The sequence below is a fragment of the Diachasmimorpha longicaudata genome, chromosome 7 (genome assembly GCF_034640455.1).
Source record: "Diachasmimorpha longicaudata isolate KC_UGA_2023 chromosome 7, iyDiaLong2, whole genome shotgun sequence".
Taxonomy (NCBI): Eukaryota; Metazoa; Arthropoda; class Insecta; order Hymenoptera; family Braconidae; genus Diachasmimorpha; species Diachasmimorpha longicaudata.
The window spans coordinates 3,715,153-3,726,647 of NC_087231.1; the positions used below are offsets into that span (position 1 = coordinate 3,715,153).

The 11,495-nt window shown below is 38.0% G+C and overlaps 2 protein-coding genes across 3 annotated transcripts; one reads left to right on the forward strand and one right to left on the reverse strand.

Moving 5' to 3' along the window:
• Nucleotides 1-212: 212 nt before the first annotated feature.
• Nucleotides 213-5,208, forward strand: LOC135164884 (kelch-like protein 5). Of its 2 annotated transcripts, XM_064125654.1 has the most exons (10): nt 213-617; nt 1,080-1,241; nt 1,316-1,629; nt 1,836-1,931; nt 2,006-2,195; nt 2,314-2,538; nt 3,114-3,276; nt 3,377-3,589; nt 3,894-4,065; nt 4,174-5,208. In XM_064125654.1, exons 1-10 carry the CDS (start codon nt 404-406, stop codon nt 4,234-4,236), a joined length of 1,812 nt encoding a protein of 603 aa, XP_063981724.1. In that variant the 5' UTR covers nt 213-403; the 3' UTR covers nt 4,237-5,208. The 2 variants fall into 2 exon arrangements, with proteins under 2 accessions (XP_063981724.1, XP_063981723.1); XM_064125653.1 differs by having other exon boundaries at nt 3,894-5,208.
• LOC135164889 (protein phosphatase methylesterase 1) lies at nt 4,092-7,398 on the reverse strand. The gene is made up of 6 exons (XM_064125666.1): nt 7,086-7,398; nt 6,766-6,958; nt 6,570-6,679; nt 5,518-6,170; nt 5,212-5,423; nt 4,092-4,232 (listed from the first exon to the last, which is right to left on the reverse strand). Exons 1-5 carry the CDS (start codon nt 7,154-7,156, stop codon nt 5,272-5,274), a joined length of 1,179 nt encoding a protein of 392 aa, XP_063981736.1. The 5' UTR covers nt 7,157-7,398; the 3' UTR covers nt 4,092-4,232; nt 5,212-5,271.
• Nucleotides 7,399-11,495: the final 4,097 nt, after the last annotated feature.

The following is an 11,495-nucleotide window of genomic DNA, read 5'->3' on the forward strand; positions in this document are numbered from 1 at the left end:
AAATCAAAATTGACACAGTCAAATTATCTTTCCCACATCCAAAATATTTTTTATTGAAACACCATCAGTATCGGACATTTTGAATCTAGTAACACTCTCGATTCTCAGGGACGTTTCCTGTCGCTTAGTTGGTAATTTTCACTTCTCATCCCCTCTTTCGACAATTCGGCTTTCCCACCTCCCCTCTATTTCCTCGAATTGTACAGTTGGAAGGGATGATCAGTTTACGCTTTGGTGCGACAAGTGGTGTTCGATCTGTCAAACTGAAATCAACTCACTGTTTTCCCTCAAACAAATCTTCACACTTTCGCTAACAATGACGTCTCTCACATCGTAAATTTCTATTATTTACCGATCAAGCTTTCCCTCGAATCTCCACTCTTTCTGATCGAGAATAATTACGATGAAGCATACTGACCTAAACAAAGGAGAGCAGGACTTGCATTTGCCAAAGAAAGATGCAACTACCAGTGAACAGAGTATCTCCAGCTTGATGTCCACTGCATCCTCATCGCAGGATGAAAATTTTCGTGTTCCCAAGCATGCTGAGAACAGTTTAAGGTGCATGGAGGAGTATTTGCACCAGCAACTGTTGACTGATGTCGTTCTCATTGCAGGTCAGTACTTCAGGTTTTTTATGAATGAACGAGCGGAAGAAGGTCATAACAATTAAACCAATTAACACTCAATTTCCAACAGTTGAAAATCTGTCAACGTGATTTCCGGTATTTGTTTTGAACATTTTGCCATTGGAAATGGCGGATGGAGTTTCAGGGAATTTTGTCAGTAGTTTTTTGATAAGGAAAGTTAATGACAATTCATGGTATGCAATGGAAAGGGAAACTTGAATATATAGTTATCATATCATTAAAATTGATAGATGCTGAGGAAATTCAAGAAAATGTATTCGGAATTTTGAATTAATGGAGAATATTCATTGTTTTATTGAAAAATCAAGTCAGTTCAGGAATGGTTGTCTTCTAACGGTTAACAAGAATTGAAATAAGCTGTGCTAGGGTAATATGGACCCCTGGGGTAATATTTTACTTTTCCTTCAATGATGTCATAAATAAATGCAGGAGAGAAACGATTTCCGGCGCATCGTCTGGTCCTCAGTGCAGGTTCCGAGTACTTCTCAGCGATGTTCACAAGTTCTCTGAGGGAATCTGGTCAGACTGAAGTGGAATTGAGGGAAGTTGATCCGGATGCATTATGGGCACTCATTCAATTCTGTTATACAGGTAAAACAACGCAGAATTGTCCCTGTAGAAGTGAAAGAGATAAAGATAATTTGATTGAAATTTTGCCATGTCAGGCTGCATTGAACTTCGCGAGGACTGTGTGGAGACTCTTCTGGCGACTGCCAGCCTCCTCCAAATCGATGCTGTGGTGAAAGCCTGCTGTCAGTTTCTCATAAAACAACTGCACCCAAGCAATTGCCTCGGGATACGCATGTTCGCTGACACTCAGGGCTGCTCCCACCTATTAAACGTCGCACACACGTACACTACTGAACACTTCATGGAAGTGATGAAGAATCAAGAATTTCTGTTGCTTTCGGCAGATGATGTGGCGAAGTTGATTGAGTCGGATGATCTGAATATTCCTTCGGAGGAGATTGTATTTCGAGTGAGATTAGCTTCTTAAATTTCAATGCTCTCTACAAAAAAATGATATATTTTCTGAATTCCTAGGACGTTTTACGAAGAAAATGTTTATAAAAAGTCTTCATATTTTCATAGAATAATTTCTGAAAAATTCTCAAAGGAGAGTATTCGATACAAGTCATCTGATTACGCCTCATAATATCATGACTGCATTAATTCTGTCGACAGGCATTAATTAGCTGGCTGGAGCACGACCTCGAGATCCGTCGTAAAGACGCCAGCAAGCTCTTGGGATTGGTCAGATTGCCCCTGTTATCACCTGTCGTAAGTGTTCCCCAGTACATTATCATAAAAGACAATAGAAAAAGGATGACCAGCATATTTAACGCATTGAGTAGTTCATAGCTGATAACATTGACGGCAACGAGATATTCAAAGACGAGAAAAGAGCTCAGGAATTGGTGATGGAAGCCCTGAAGTACCATCTGCTCCCCGAGCGACGTCCATTGCTCCAGACATGCAGGACTAGACCGAGAAAAGCAACTGTCGGACAGCTACTTGCAGTGGGGGGAATGGACGACAACAAAGGTGGAAAATGCAAAAATAATAGTCTAAGAAAAATGTTTTCTCCACGATTCTAGTAATATACTTTTACGAAAGATTAATGCTTCGAGAGTTTTTTATTGTATTCTGGATTATTTCTAAGGCGCCACTTCCATTGACGCTTTCTCTCTGTGTGATAATGCATGGAAATACTTGGGTAGTCTGAATGGTCGTCGTTTGCAATTCGGAGCTGCTGTTGTTGGATCGAGATTGATTATCGCTGGAGGAAGAGATGGCTTGAAAACCATGAATAGTGTGGAGAGACTGGATTTTTCTACTTTAAAGTGGAGCAGCCTGCCACCCATGAATACTCATCGTCATGGATTAGGTATTTCTTTTGTTATTTATTTTTTAATGGTTTTCTTCATGTACAGGATGACGTGCCGGCTCTACTACGCATCGTCTTTGTTTTGACTTTAATTATTAAAAAATACAGTCACTTCGAAGACGGCTGTTTAATGCCATGAATTCCTAATCACGTGCCTGTGTCTAGTCATATTAGAACTATTACAATAGATAAATTGAATTAATTTTATCGACACTACTAAAAAATATGGTAATTTTGAAGGTCGTGATTGAATGTTCATCAATAAATGGGCGAATTTAGTCTTTAATCAGGTCTCTTTTATTCCTCATTTCAATAGATATTGATATATTCATGACGATGCGTTTGTTATTTGTACACATTTAGTTGCCTTCGTTGCAATTTGAATTATTCAAAAATACAATAATTTTGAAGGAATCTAGCGAATATTCACAAATGAATTTCTAATAACACCGATGCTGCTGTAGTTTGGAATTATTCCAATGAATAGATTCCCAGAATTTGAAATTGAATTAATTGGCCTCATAACTCTGAAGTTATGAGCAATACAAGATTTATGAATTTTTTATTGTCTACAGGTGTTGCAGTTCTCGGTGGACCACTCTACGCAGTTGGTGGTCACGATGGCTGGAGTTTCTTACAGACAGTAGAGAGATGGGATCCAAATACCCAGGAGTGGAGTTATATTGCTCCAATGCCCGGTCCTAGGTCCACCGTCGGCGTTGCAGTGCTAAATGACAAGTAGTATTCACATGGAAATTCAGTCACTCTTGGTGACATTCGATAGATTCATATCTCAGATCTGGGCTAAATATATTTTTCTTTGTCCATTTCAAAATAGATTGTATGCAGTTGGTGGAAGGGACACGAACTCGTGCCTGAACACTGTAGATTGTTACGATCCACATACGAATAAGTGGACTAGCTGTGCATCAATGTCACAGAGACGTGGTGGGGTTGGCGTTGGCGTTGCCAATGGATGTCTTTATGCACTTGGCGGATACGACGCAGCTGCTAGAGGTTCTAATGCCTGCAGATACGACAGTGTTGAGCGGTAATGTTTTTTAATGATATCACTTTTTGTTGTTTTTTATTATCCATTGGGCCTTAATTATTCAGTGTGACGGATTGAAACGGAATTTCAACTCAACTTGCGAACAAATACGTCTTTCATTCAAGCCTGACATGCGTTGTGGACAATTTATGACTGTGATTCCCTTTCAGGCGACACTATGTAGAGTTTTTGATGAACGAAAGGTGGATTGGCATTTTATAGTGTCTTTCCTTCTGATATTTAATTACTGCCTCTGTCATACCATTTCTTGGAATTTGCCTGATTAGTTGTTCATTTTTCGAAGATATGACCCAAAAACTGACACTTGGACGATGGTAGCACCAATGAGTGTAGCTCGAGATGCAGTGGGTGTCTGTCTCCTGGGGGATCAGTTGTTAGCAGTAGGTGGTTATGATGGGCAACAATATCTTACTCTTGTTGAAGCATACGATCCCATTCTGAATGAGTGGCACCAGGCGAGTATACATTATTTTTTTCGATTGCAAGGAATGTCAAATAAATCGACAAACCTCCTGTTTTATTGAATTGTTTGAGGAAATTTTTTTCATGATCTATTTTTGTAGGTTGCACCTCTGAGGGCAGGAAGAGCTGGGCCATGTGTCACGCTAAAAGACCCCATTGGCTGAAAAAAAAAGAAAGACGATGAATCTCAGGCCTCTCCGGACGCTCGCATACGTAAACATAATCAAAAGTTCCAGTGAAAGTGAAAATCAAATTATATTCCTGAAGAAAGAGTGGAGAAATCTGGATTGGTTTCTCCAATCGTATTGATATAAAGACTGAAAGTGGTGAACGGTATAGTTTTGTTCGAAAAATTCTTGAAGCTAATTTACCTCCTCAACAAAGATTGTTTCTTATCATCACTGTCAAAGAGTTTGATAAGAGATTTCAAGTGTGTTTCAATGTATTAGTTTTAATTGTCATCTTGTATTCCTAAATGTGATACTCGTGATTTTCACATGCTATTTTTGTACGCTCAATGTACTTTAAATTACGGACATTGCATCTTAATGAAATGTTCTGGACCATAATTTTTCAGGTTCTAAGAGAATTTATATATTTAAGAAGATAAGAAACATCTGATTTTTAATTTTTTTTGGTAACCCTTGTTGTGTGGATACCTTTGAATTGGTTTAATAGGCATAATCTAAATTGTAATACTGTTGATTATCCTATGCTATTTTTGTACTCCCCATAATTCAATGAGTGTGCTACTTTTCAGTGTGCTTTGAGTTTAAGATGATCGTATGTTTATAAAATATTTTCCGCTGTTATTCATTAGATAATAAGAAAATCGTGTATAAAAAAAAATAATGGATACTTTTTCTTTATTTTTAAATACGATTTCTCAAATGCTCGTGAATTATGACTCATGAAATACGAAACTTTTCTTCCTATGGTCGTATTCAATAATAATTCAATAATATTCAATGTCAGCTGAAATATACTATTTGTAATTGTTATCTTGTATTTCTTAATGTGATACTGGTAGTTTGCACATGCTATTTTTGCACTCTCAATAATTATGTACTATCAAGTTGTTCGAAACTGTAATTTATCAGATGATCAGAAAATTATATGTTCAAAAAGGTAATAAATACCTCGTTCATGGTTTCTTCATAAATCCCTCTGCTTCAAATACCTGTGATGACAGTCATCAGCTAACATGCTGGAAATGTGCGATGAAAATCAGAGACTGGCTCAGCAAATTTATTCCTGACCATAAATGTGGCAATTGCTTCAGCCACTTTATCTGGGACATCTTCGTGAACAGCATGGCCACAAGCTGGCAGAACTTGCATTTGAAATTTTCCTGTAGAAAAAAAAATCGAAGTGTTCTGCTCTTATTTATTTTTTACTTAACAATACTTAATAAATTGGAACCCAGCATTGGACCTAGTACTTACCCTGCATTTGTCCAACAGTAAGATCTCGATCTAATCTATCAATCCCAGCGAGAAGTAGTAATTTTGGAGCAGGAACATCTAGAAACGCTGAGGACAGTCCCTTGAACCACCCTGTCCAGTGTTTCTCAGTCTTGGCCAGGTTTATCCTCCAGGCATATTTCTTACTGTTTGGATTCTCCGGTTGTTTCACCACCGGTACCGCTTGGTGTACATTGTCTTTACCATCTTCTTCACTGGCATCTTCCCGAATTACGTCCTCTCTCTCTATCGCAACAGCCGGACGATCGTCCGTGTGGTGATGCGATGACAGGAATTCTTCAATATCATGAGTCGCTAGTTTACTTGTTTCAGTATTTTTAATCTGCCCGGGGACGGAGATCTTGGCTGACTGAACATTTCGAATTTGACCACTGCGAACGCACCACTCAATGGCTTGTGGTATCGACGTGAAACTCGAAGGTCTGGACCTCAGGAAACTCTGCATTGAGGTCAATGCTTCCATTGCTGTCCCCTCGACAACATCGATTACAGTAACAGCAGCTAAATTCTTGAGAAGGGGGGCAGCTCTCACAGCCACTGCGCCACCCATACTGTGGCCTATTAAGACCACAGGGTTGTTTTCTGTTACTGCCTCGATCACCCCGGCAACGTCTCTATTGTAATTAAACGTTTTATTAGCATTGGATGATGTTTAAACTAAAGTAATTGGGTAATTTTCTATTTTTTCTATTTTTTTTTTGCTATTCCAGATAAATATCGTTCCATTTTTATCGCTCACGACATTTGTATACCTTTCTCAAACCTGTCATAGCAAAACGTATTTAATTCATTGGTCAGTCGAGTCTGGTCACATGTAAATATCCTATTCCAATACCAAACCCCATGTAAACCTCTTTTCAAATGTAAATACAAACGTTGTTATTCCACAACTAAGAGTCATTATTGTCTCTAGACATTAATCGCCACCAAAAGCACATTTTTAATATTCCTCACTCCCTATTCTTCATCCGTATTATTCCCTCATTATTACAACCCAATTCTTCGAGACTCACGTGGCCAATGTTTCCGCCGACAAATCTTCATCATTCGTTGTGTGTGTATCACCGTGTCCCCTCAAATCGATCGCCAATACTCGACACATAATCATCGATGTAATCGATTTCTGGGGAACGATAAAAGCTAATTAATTTCAAGGTAAGTTACAAAGTGGGAACGATGTTCTCGAGTTTTCAATTTTGATTAACTTACCGTGAATTCGGCCCACGTTAGGGCACTGTATCCCCCACCGTGCAATAGAACAAGCGTTGGCCCTTCATCCCCGGTGGTATAATAATGAAATGTATTGTCTCCGATAGCAATGTCCTTAGAGTCAGTGAAATACGGAGTCCACTGAACCGGATCGTAATCCCGCTTTCGTTGAAGAGCTCGAGTCTTGCAGGATCTGGAATTCCCATATAAATTTACATTCTCTCTGTGACATTCAGCTCTGAACTCCTAACAACTCCTGGAATACTTCCAGCTCTGTGATAATTAGTCACCCTTTTAGTGAGATTATATTAATTTCTAACCTCCCAGTGGTGAAATTCAGTCCAGATGGTGGAAGTTTCGATTTCAAAATTGACTTCTGGAGTGCTGACATATTTGTACGATTCAATAAATCACTTAGATGTCCTGATTTTCAATAATAAATTCACGATAATGTAATTGTCTTCAAAAATATCCACTTGGCATCATTCCGGGGCTATAAACAAATGATTGAATGTTTTGACGGCTCGGTCGATTGATTCCGGATGACTTTCGATTGGAGGATTCCAGGGAGTGGCGACTCGCTGACGTAATGCGGTGCATCATCGAACTTCTCAGTCTCGCGCACCGGCGGGTAAATTCAATTCTATTTTCTAATGCAATAATTATCTTTCGCAAAAGTAAACCTTCAAGAATTATATCAATAATTATCTTTTAATTGTCATCTGCGATTGAAAGATAGCGAATCAGACTCAATAAATATTTCACACCGTAAGAATAATCGTAATGCAAAAAAGTCACGTTCCATTTCGTTGGATAAATTCAACTCAGAGTATTAATTATTCACGAGCAATAGTGGTCAAATCAATTGTTAACAGTTTATATTCTGAAGGAGAAGATACGAGCCCGGAAAATGTGACGATTAAAAAATTGAAAACACTGTTTTCATCCAATGGGACTATAGACGTGCCATCGCGTACCATCCGCGGTGACGTAATTCTTTTCCTCTTACTTGTAGGTAATTCGAACATATCCGTCTACAGGTATTTGCAGAGGAAAAAAATTTCTAGCTTACAGCAGCCGCACACGAGCGAAATCCTGAATCTTAACGCTGGAAACAAAGATTCTAGGTTTTTCAAATAACACCAGTGGGCTACTTGTAATTTGGAATAGTATAACGAGATGAATAATTGTTTTTTCAAAGTAGGTCTTGAAAGAAAGAGCAATTGCGAAATTCGCTTTTCGAGAATACAATTTAAGACCACATTTTTCCATGTAAATTTGTCTCCAATTTGCAGGTGTAATACATTTTTCCCGATAGGTACGTTATCGTTATAAACAAATGAACGTGTTAAGTTTGACCAGGTAAAAATCCTGAGTGCGCAATATCAGGGATTTTTATACAAAACTTGACATACTCGTTTTATTTCGGATGTACGTGACATACTTCACCGAAATGTCGTGAATATCAGCCAAAAGAAATGAAACAATTGATAAATCGCTGCGAATTTATCATTCACGTTCGACAATTGACGTTCCCCGATACATTATAAAATAAAAACTGATGTAAAGCTGTCTCGCCGAAGAAATTGAGTTACAAAATTCATAAATTTATAAGAGAAGATGTTGGAAATTTCCCTGGGCTTCATATTCAGTCCTTTCTATCTGTAGACTCCAGTACCACCAGCACTTTAGGTCAGAGGCTGTTCCACTGAAAAAACATTTTCCAACGGCTTTCAACCATTTTCATTCCTCCGCATTGAGAATATGTCAGAAAAAAAGGAAAAATCGAGTTGAAGTCCGGCCTTGGACCACATGCAAGGAGCATTCGAGGCGGCTTCGCTCCTTCAATCTCCTACGTCTAAATTCGGAAATGCAAAAAAACCAGGTAAATCAAGAGAAATTGCGGTTTTCACAGAGAATTTTCACAGATAATTTTATCCCCCGAGGTGTCTCAACATTATGACAAATCTTCATTTCTTACGAAATTAGACGAAATCACACAGCGCACTCTGTGCGATCTCGTTGTAAGGAGGATGACCTTGTGGCATTTGGTACCTGGTGGTGCCAGGCGTCGCGTACCAGCCACTCAAACCCACCCGTGGAACGTATCTCCCACGAGTTACACACCGGTTGGGCTAAATAACAAATGTTGGTATCCACCTCCTCTCTCTCTCTCTCTCTCTTTCTCATGCCCCTTCTTATTCACTCTGCTTCTCTACGAACTCCGAAACATCGGTTTGATCGCACAAGGAACTTCTTATAGATGAAAAAAAAAAACGTCGTGGCAATTTCACGAGGAATGCCGATGCATTATTACAGCTGGTACAAAATGCCAGTGTAATACCCGATCTGACCTTTATCATTATTTCGTTTGACGACGCAATCATGTATTCCACGATCCACCGTCTTCCACCGCATTATTCATCACCAGTAATTATGTGAAGAGGATCATGATAATTTTCATACGCGAGAATAATTGATTCACCCAATTTTGATTCCGTTGATCTCATTTTCATCGAATCGATGTCAAGGTGTGTATTTTCAATTATGTAGCACAATGAAGAAATTAAAAAGCTGAACTTTGAGAATACAGTTGCTTGGATATGCAAAATTTAGAACGATGTCGATATAGAAACTAAGTAGTGTCATTGGACGGAAATACGTCACTCAAGTTAACGGTTAATGTCTTTGTACGAGTGATCGTGGTGCGAGTCGTTGGACGGTTTGAATGACCCTAATTAAAGTAAAATCAGGGGCCAAGTTCGGAGGATGGATTTTACTGTGTGTAAATAAATCATAAGCTGGGGTCTGAGCTGTGGAGGATTTTTTTTTCGGAAAGTAAAAGTGGAGAGAGGGTCACCTTAATGCGCCAGGTAGCTGGCAACACCTGCCGGTCAAAGGGCAAACATTTCTCAGGTTATTTTCATTCATACTGTGTGGTGCAATCGTCTAGGAGATTTTTACTAAAAATCAATGGAGACGCGGACGTTTTCAATTAATTAGAGGAATATTCTAATTAAAATTGACAAAATGTGTGCCACTGGCTGGGAGGAGAGAGGTTTCCAGGTTCTAAGAGTTTTTATTTTTTTATCACACGCTGCACTCGAGTCGGAATATGATATTCATTGCCCCTAAAAATGAATAATAATATTTTAATTACTATTCTTTTTCTACCAGAAACATTCTATACCTTTTCAAGTCCGGGAAAATTTCTTAGGAATAACACGCAATTAATCCTCAGGTTGTTTATTTTCATATCGAGGACCATGACGTTTATGGTCTTCTTTATTAACATTTGTGAGACAAGATTTATTCTTCAGCCATGAGTTTTAAAATATTAGAAATAATTATTGCAAAAAATTGTTGAACCTTCGGCGGATCACACAAGGTTTCGTTTGTTTTTTCATATTTACAAATAAATAGCAAGAAATATTGGCATTTATTTTTAAGAGAAGTACTTATAGCTTTTTACTCAATAAAACAGGACTTCCTCTGAATTCTCATTATTTTTTAATTGCACTTTTCATGCAGAGAATAAGGATAATAAACAAACTAGGATGGCACGAGATAATTGAACGTTTGAAGAATATTATTTGTCCATTAACTATCCGGAAACTTGGAGAATTTTGTCAAATGTTCCGGAAACTTCTCGAATTCATTCGAACTTTATAGAATTTTCTAGAATTCTCCCAGATGATGTGACTGCATAAGCATTTTTCCCGAATTATCTCTCACCTAAAACCACACGTAAAAAATGTACGTGAAGAATTTTAACATTATAAACAACAGGAGCGATAGGGGAATATATTTACTGATAGACAGAAATTCCGGAGCATATCATTAACACCAGGTTCACAATATTCACGGTTTTTTTTCATTCTCATTCGCCACAAAAAACTTATTCTTGAACTATATCAAGAGAGTATTAAGAATGTTTATTACGTTGAGTTGTTCTATCTATTCCGGGAACAACATTAGGAAGTGTATCGCTCTAAAAACGATTCCTATCTTTACAAAAAAAAATAAAAAATCGAAAAACTGTGTAAATTCTGGTAAATTCCTCCGAAAGAGATAATTATAAATGTTCGCGGAAGAAGAAGATATCCAGCTCCTCCTGGAGGTCGAAAAAAATAATTAGGGTATTTTAATGCCCGCAACCGCTCCGACGCGTTTTTATTAACAACATTATGTCTTCCTTGATAAGATTGTTGGGAATTATTTATTTTCCAGTTGCCTCCTCATACTTGAACAATGCGTTTGCGAATACTAAATGCTTCCATTGCCATCAGCAGCAGTACTTCATCTACCGGTAGGAATTAAAGTGACCTTTAATTCATCCAGTAGCATAACATCCAATCGCCTCCCTGGAATATGAATGGAATGAAATAGTCTTTAAACGCAATGAGTATGAATTTTCTTCGCAGATAGGAAAATTCTAAACTTTTAATTGAGACATCTTTCCATTGAAAGCTATCGCACCTCTGACATATTCATCGAAACCTAAAAATCGAAGTCTCTTAAAAATAAATATCAAGGCAGTATATGGATTCAACTATTGCTTGCAGAATATTTAAACTATTCATTGCAACGATAGAATGCCAACTTATGCGCAATTCCTAAATGCGCAGAATTTCATATCATTTTCGAGAAACTTTCTAGGCACAATTTCAGATAACTACAACAATACATTAACAAAAGTATCGAAGAACAATTGTCGATAATTTCCTCCA

What these genes read in the sequence shown, in the direction of transcription:
- LOC135164884 (XM_064125653.1), top strand. Translation starts at nt 404, where the DNA reads ATGAAGCATACTGACCTAAACAAAGGAGAGCAGGACTTGCATTTGCCA. An exon ending in TGATGTCGTTCTCATTGCAG is followed by an intron (nt 618 to 1,079) that starts GTCAGTACTTCA and finishes AAATAAATGCAG; the next exon opens with GAGAGAAACGATTTCCGGCG. An exon ending in GGGAATGGACGACAACAAAG is followed by an intron (nt 2,196 to 2,313) that starts GTGGAAAATGCA and finishes ATTATTTCTAAG; the next exon opens with GCGCCACTTCCATTGACGCT.
- LOC135164889 (XM_064125666.1), bottom strand. Translation starts at nt 7,156, where the DNA reads ATGTCAGCACTCCAGAAGTCAATTTTGAAATCGAAACTTCCACCATCT. An exon ending in TAACGTGGGCCGAATTCACG is followed by an intron (nt 6,680 to 6,765) that starts GTAAGTTAATCA and finishes ATCGTTCCCCAG; the next exon opens with AAATCGATTACATCGATGAT. An exon ending in TCGGCGGAAACATTGGCCAC is followed by an intron (nt 6,171 to 6,569) that starts GTGAGTCTCGAA and finishes TAATTACAATAG; the next exon opens with AGACGTTGCCGGGGTGATCG.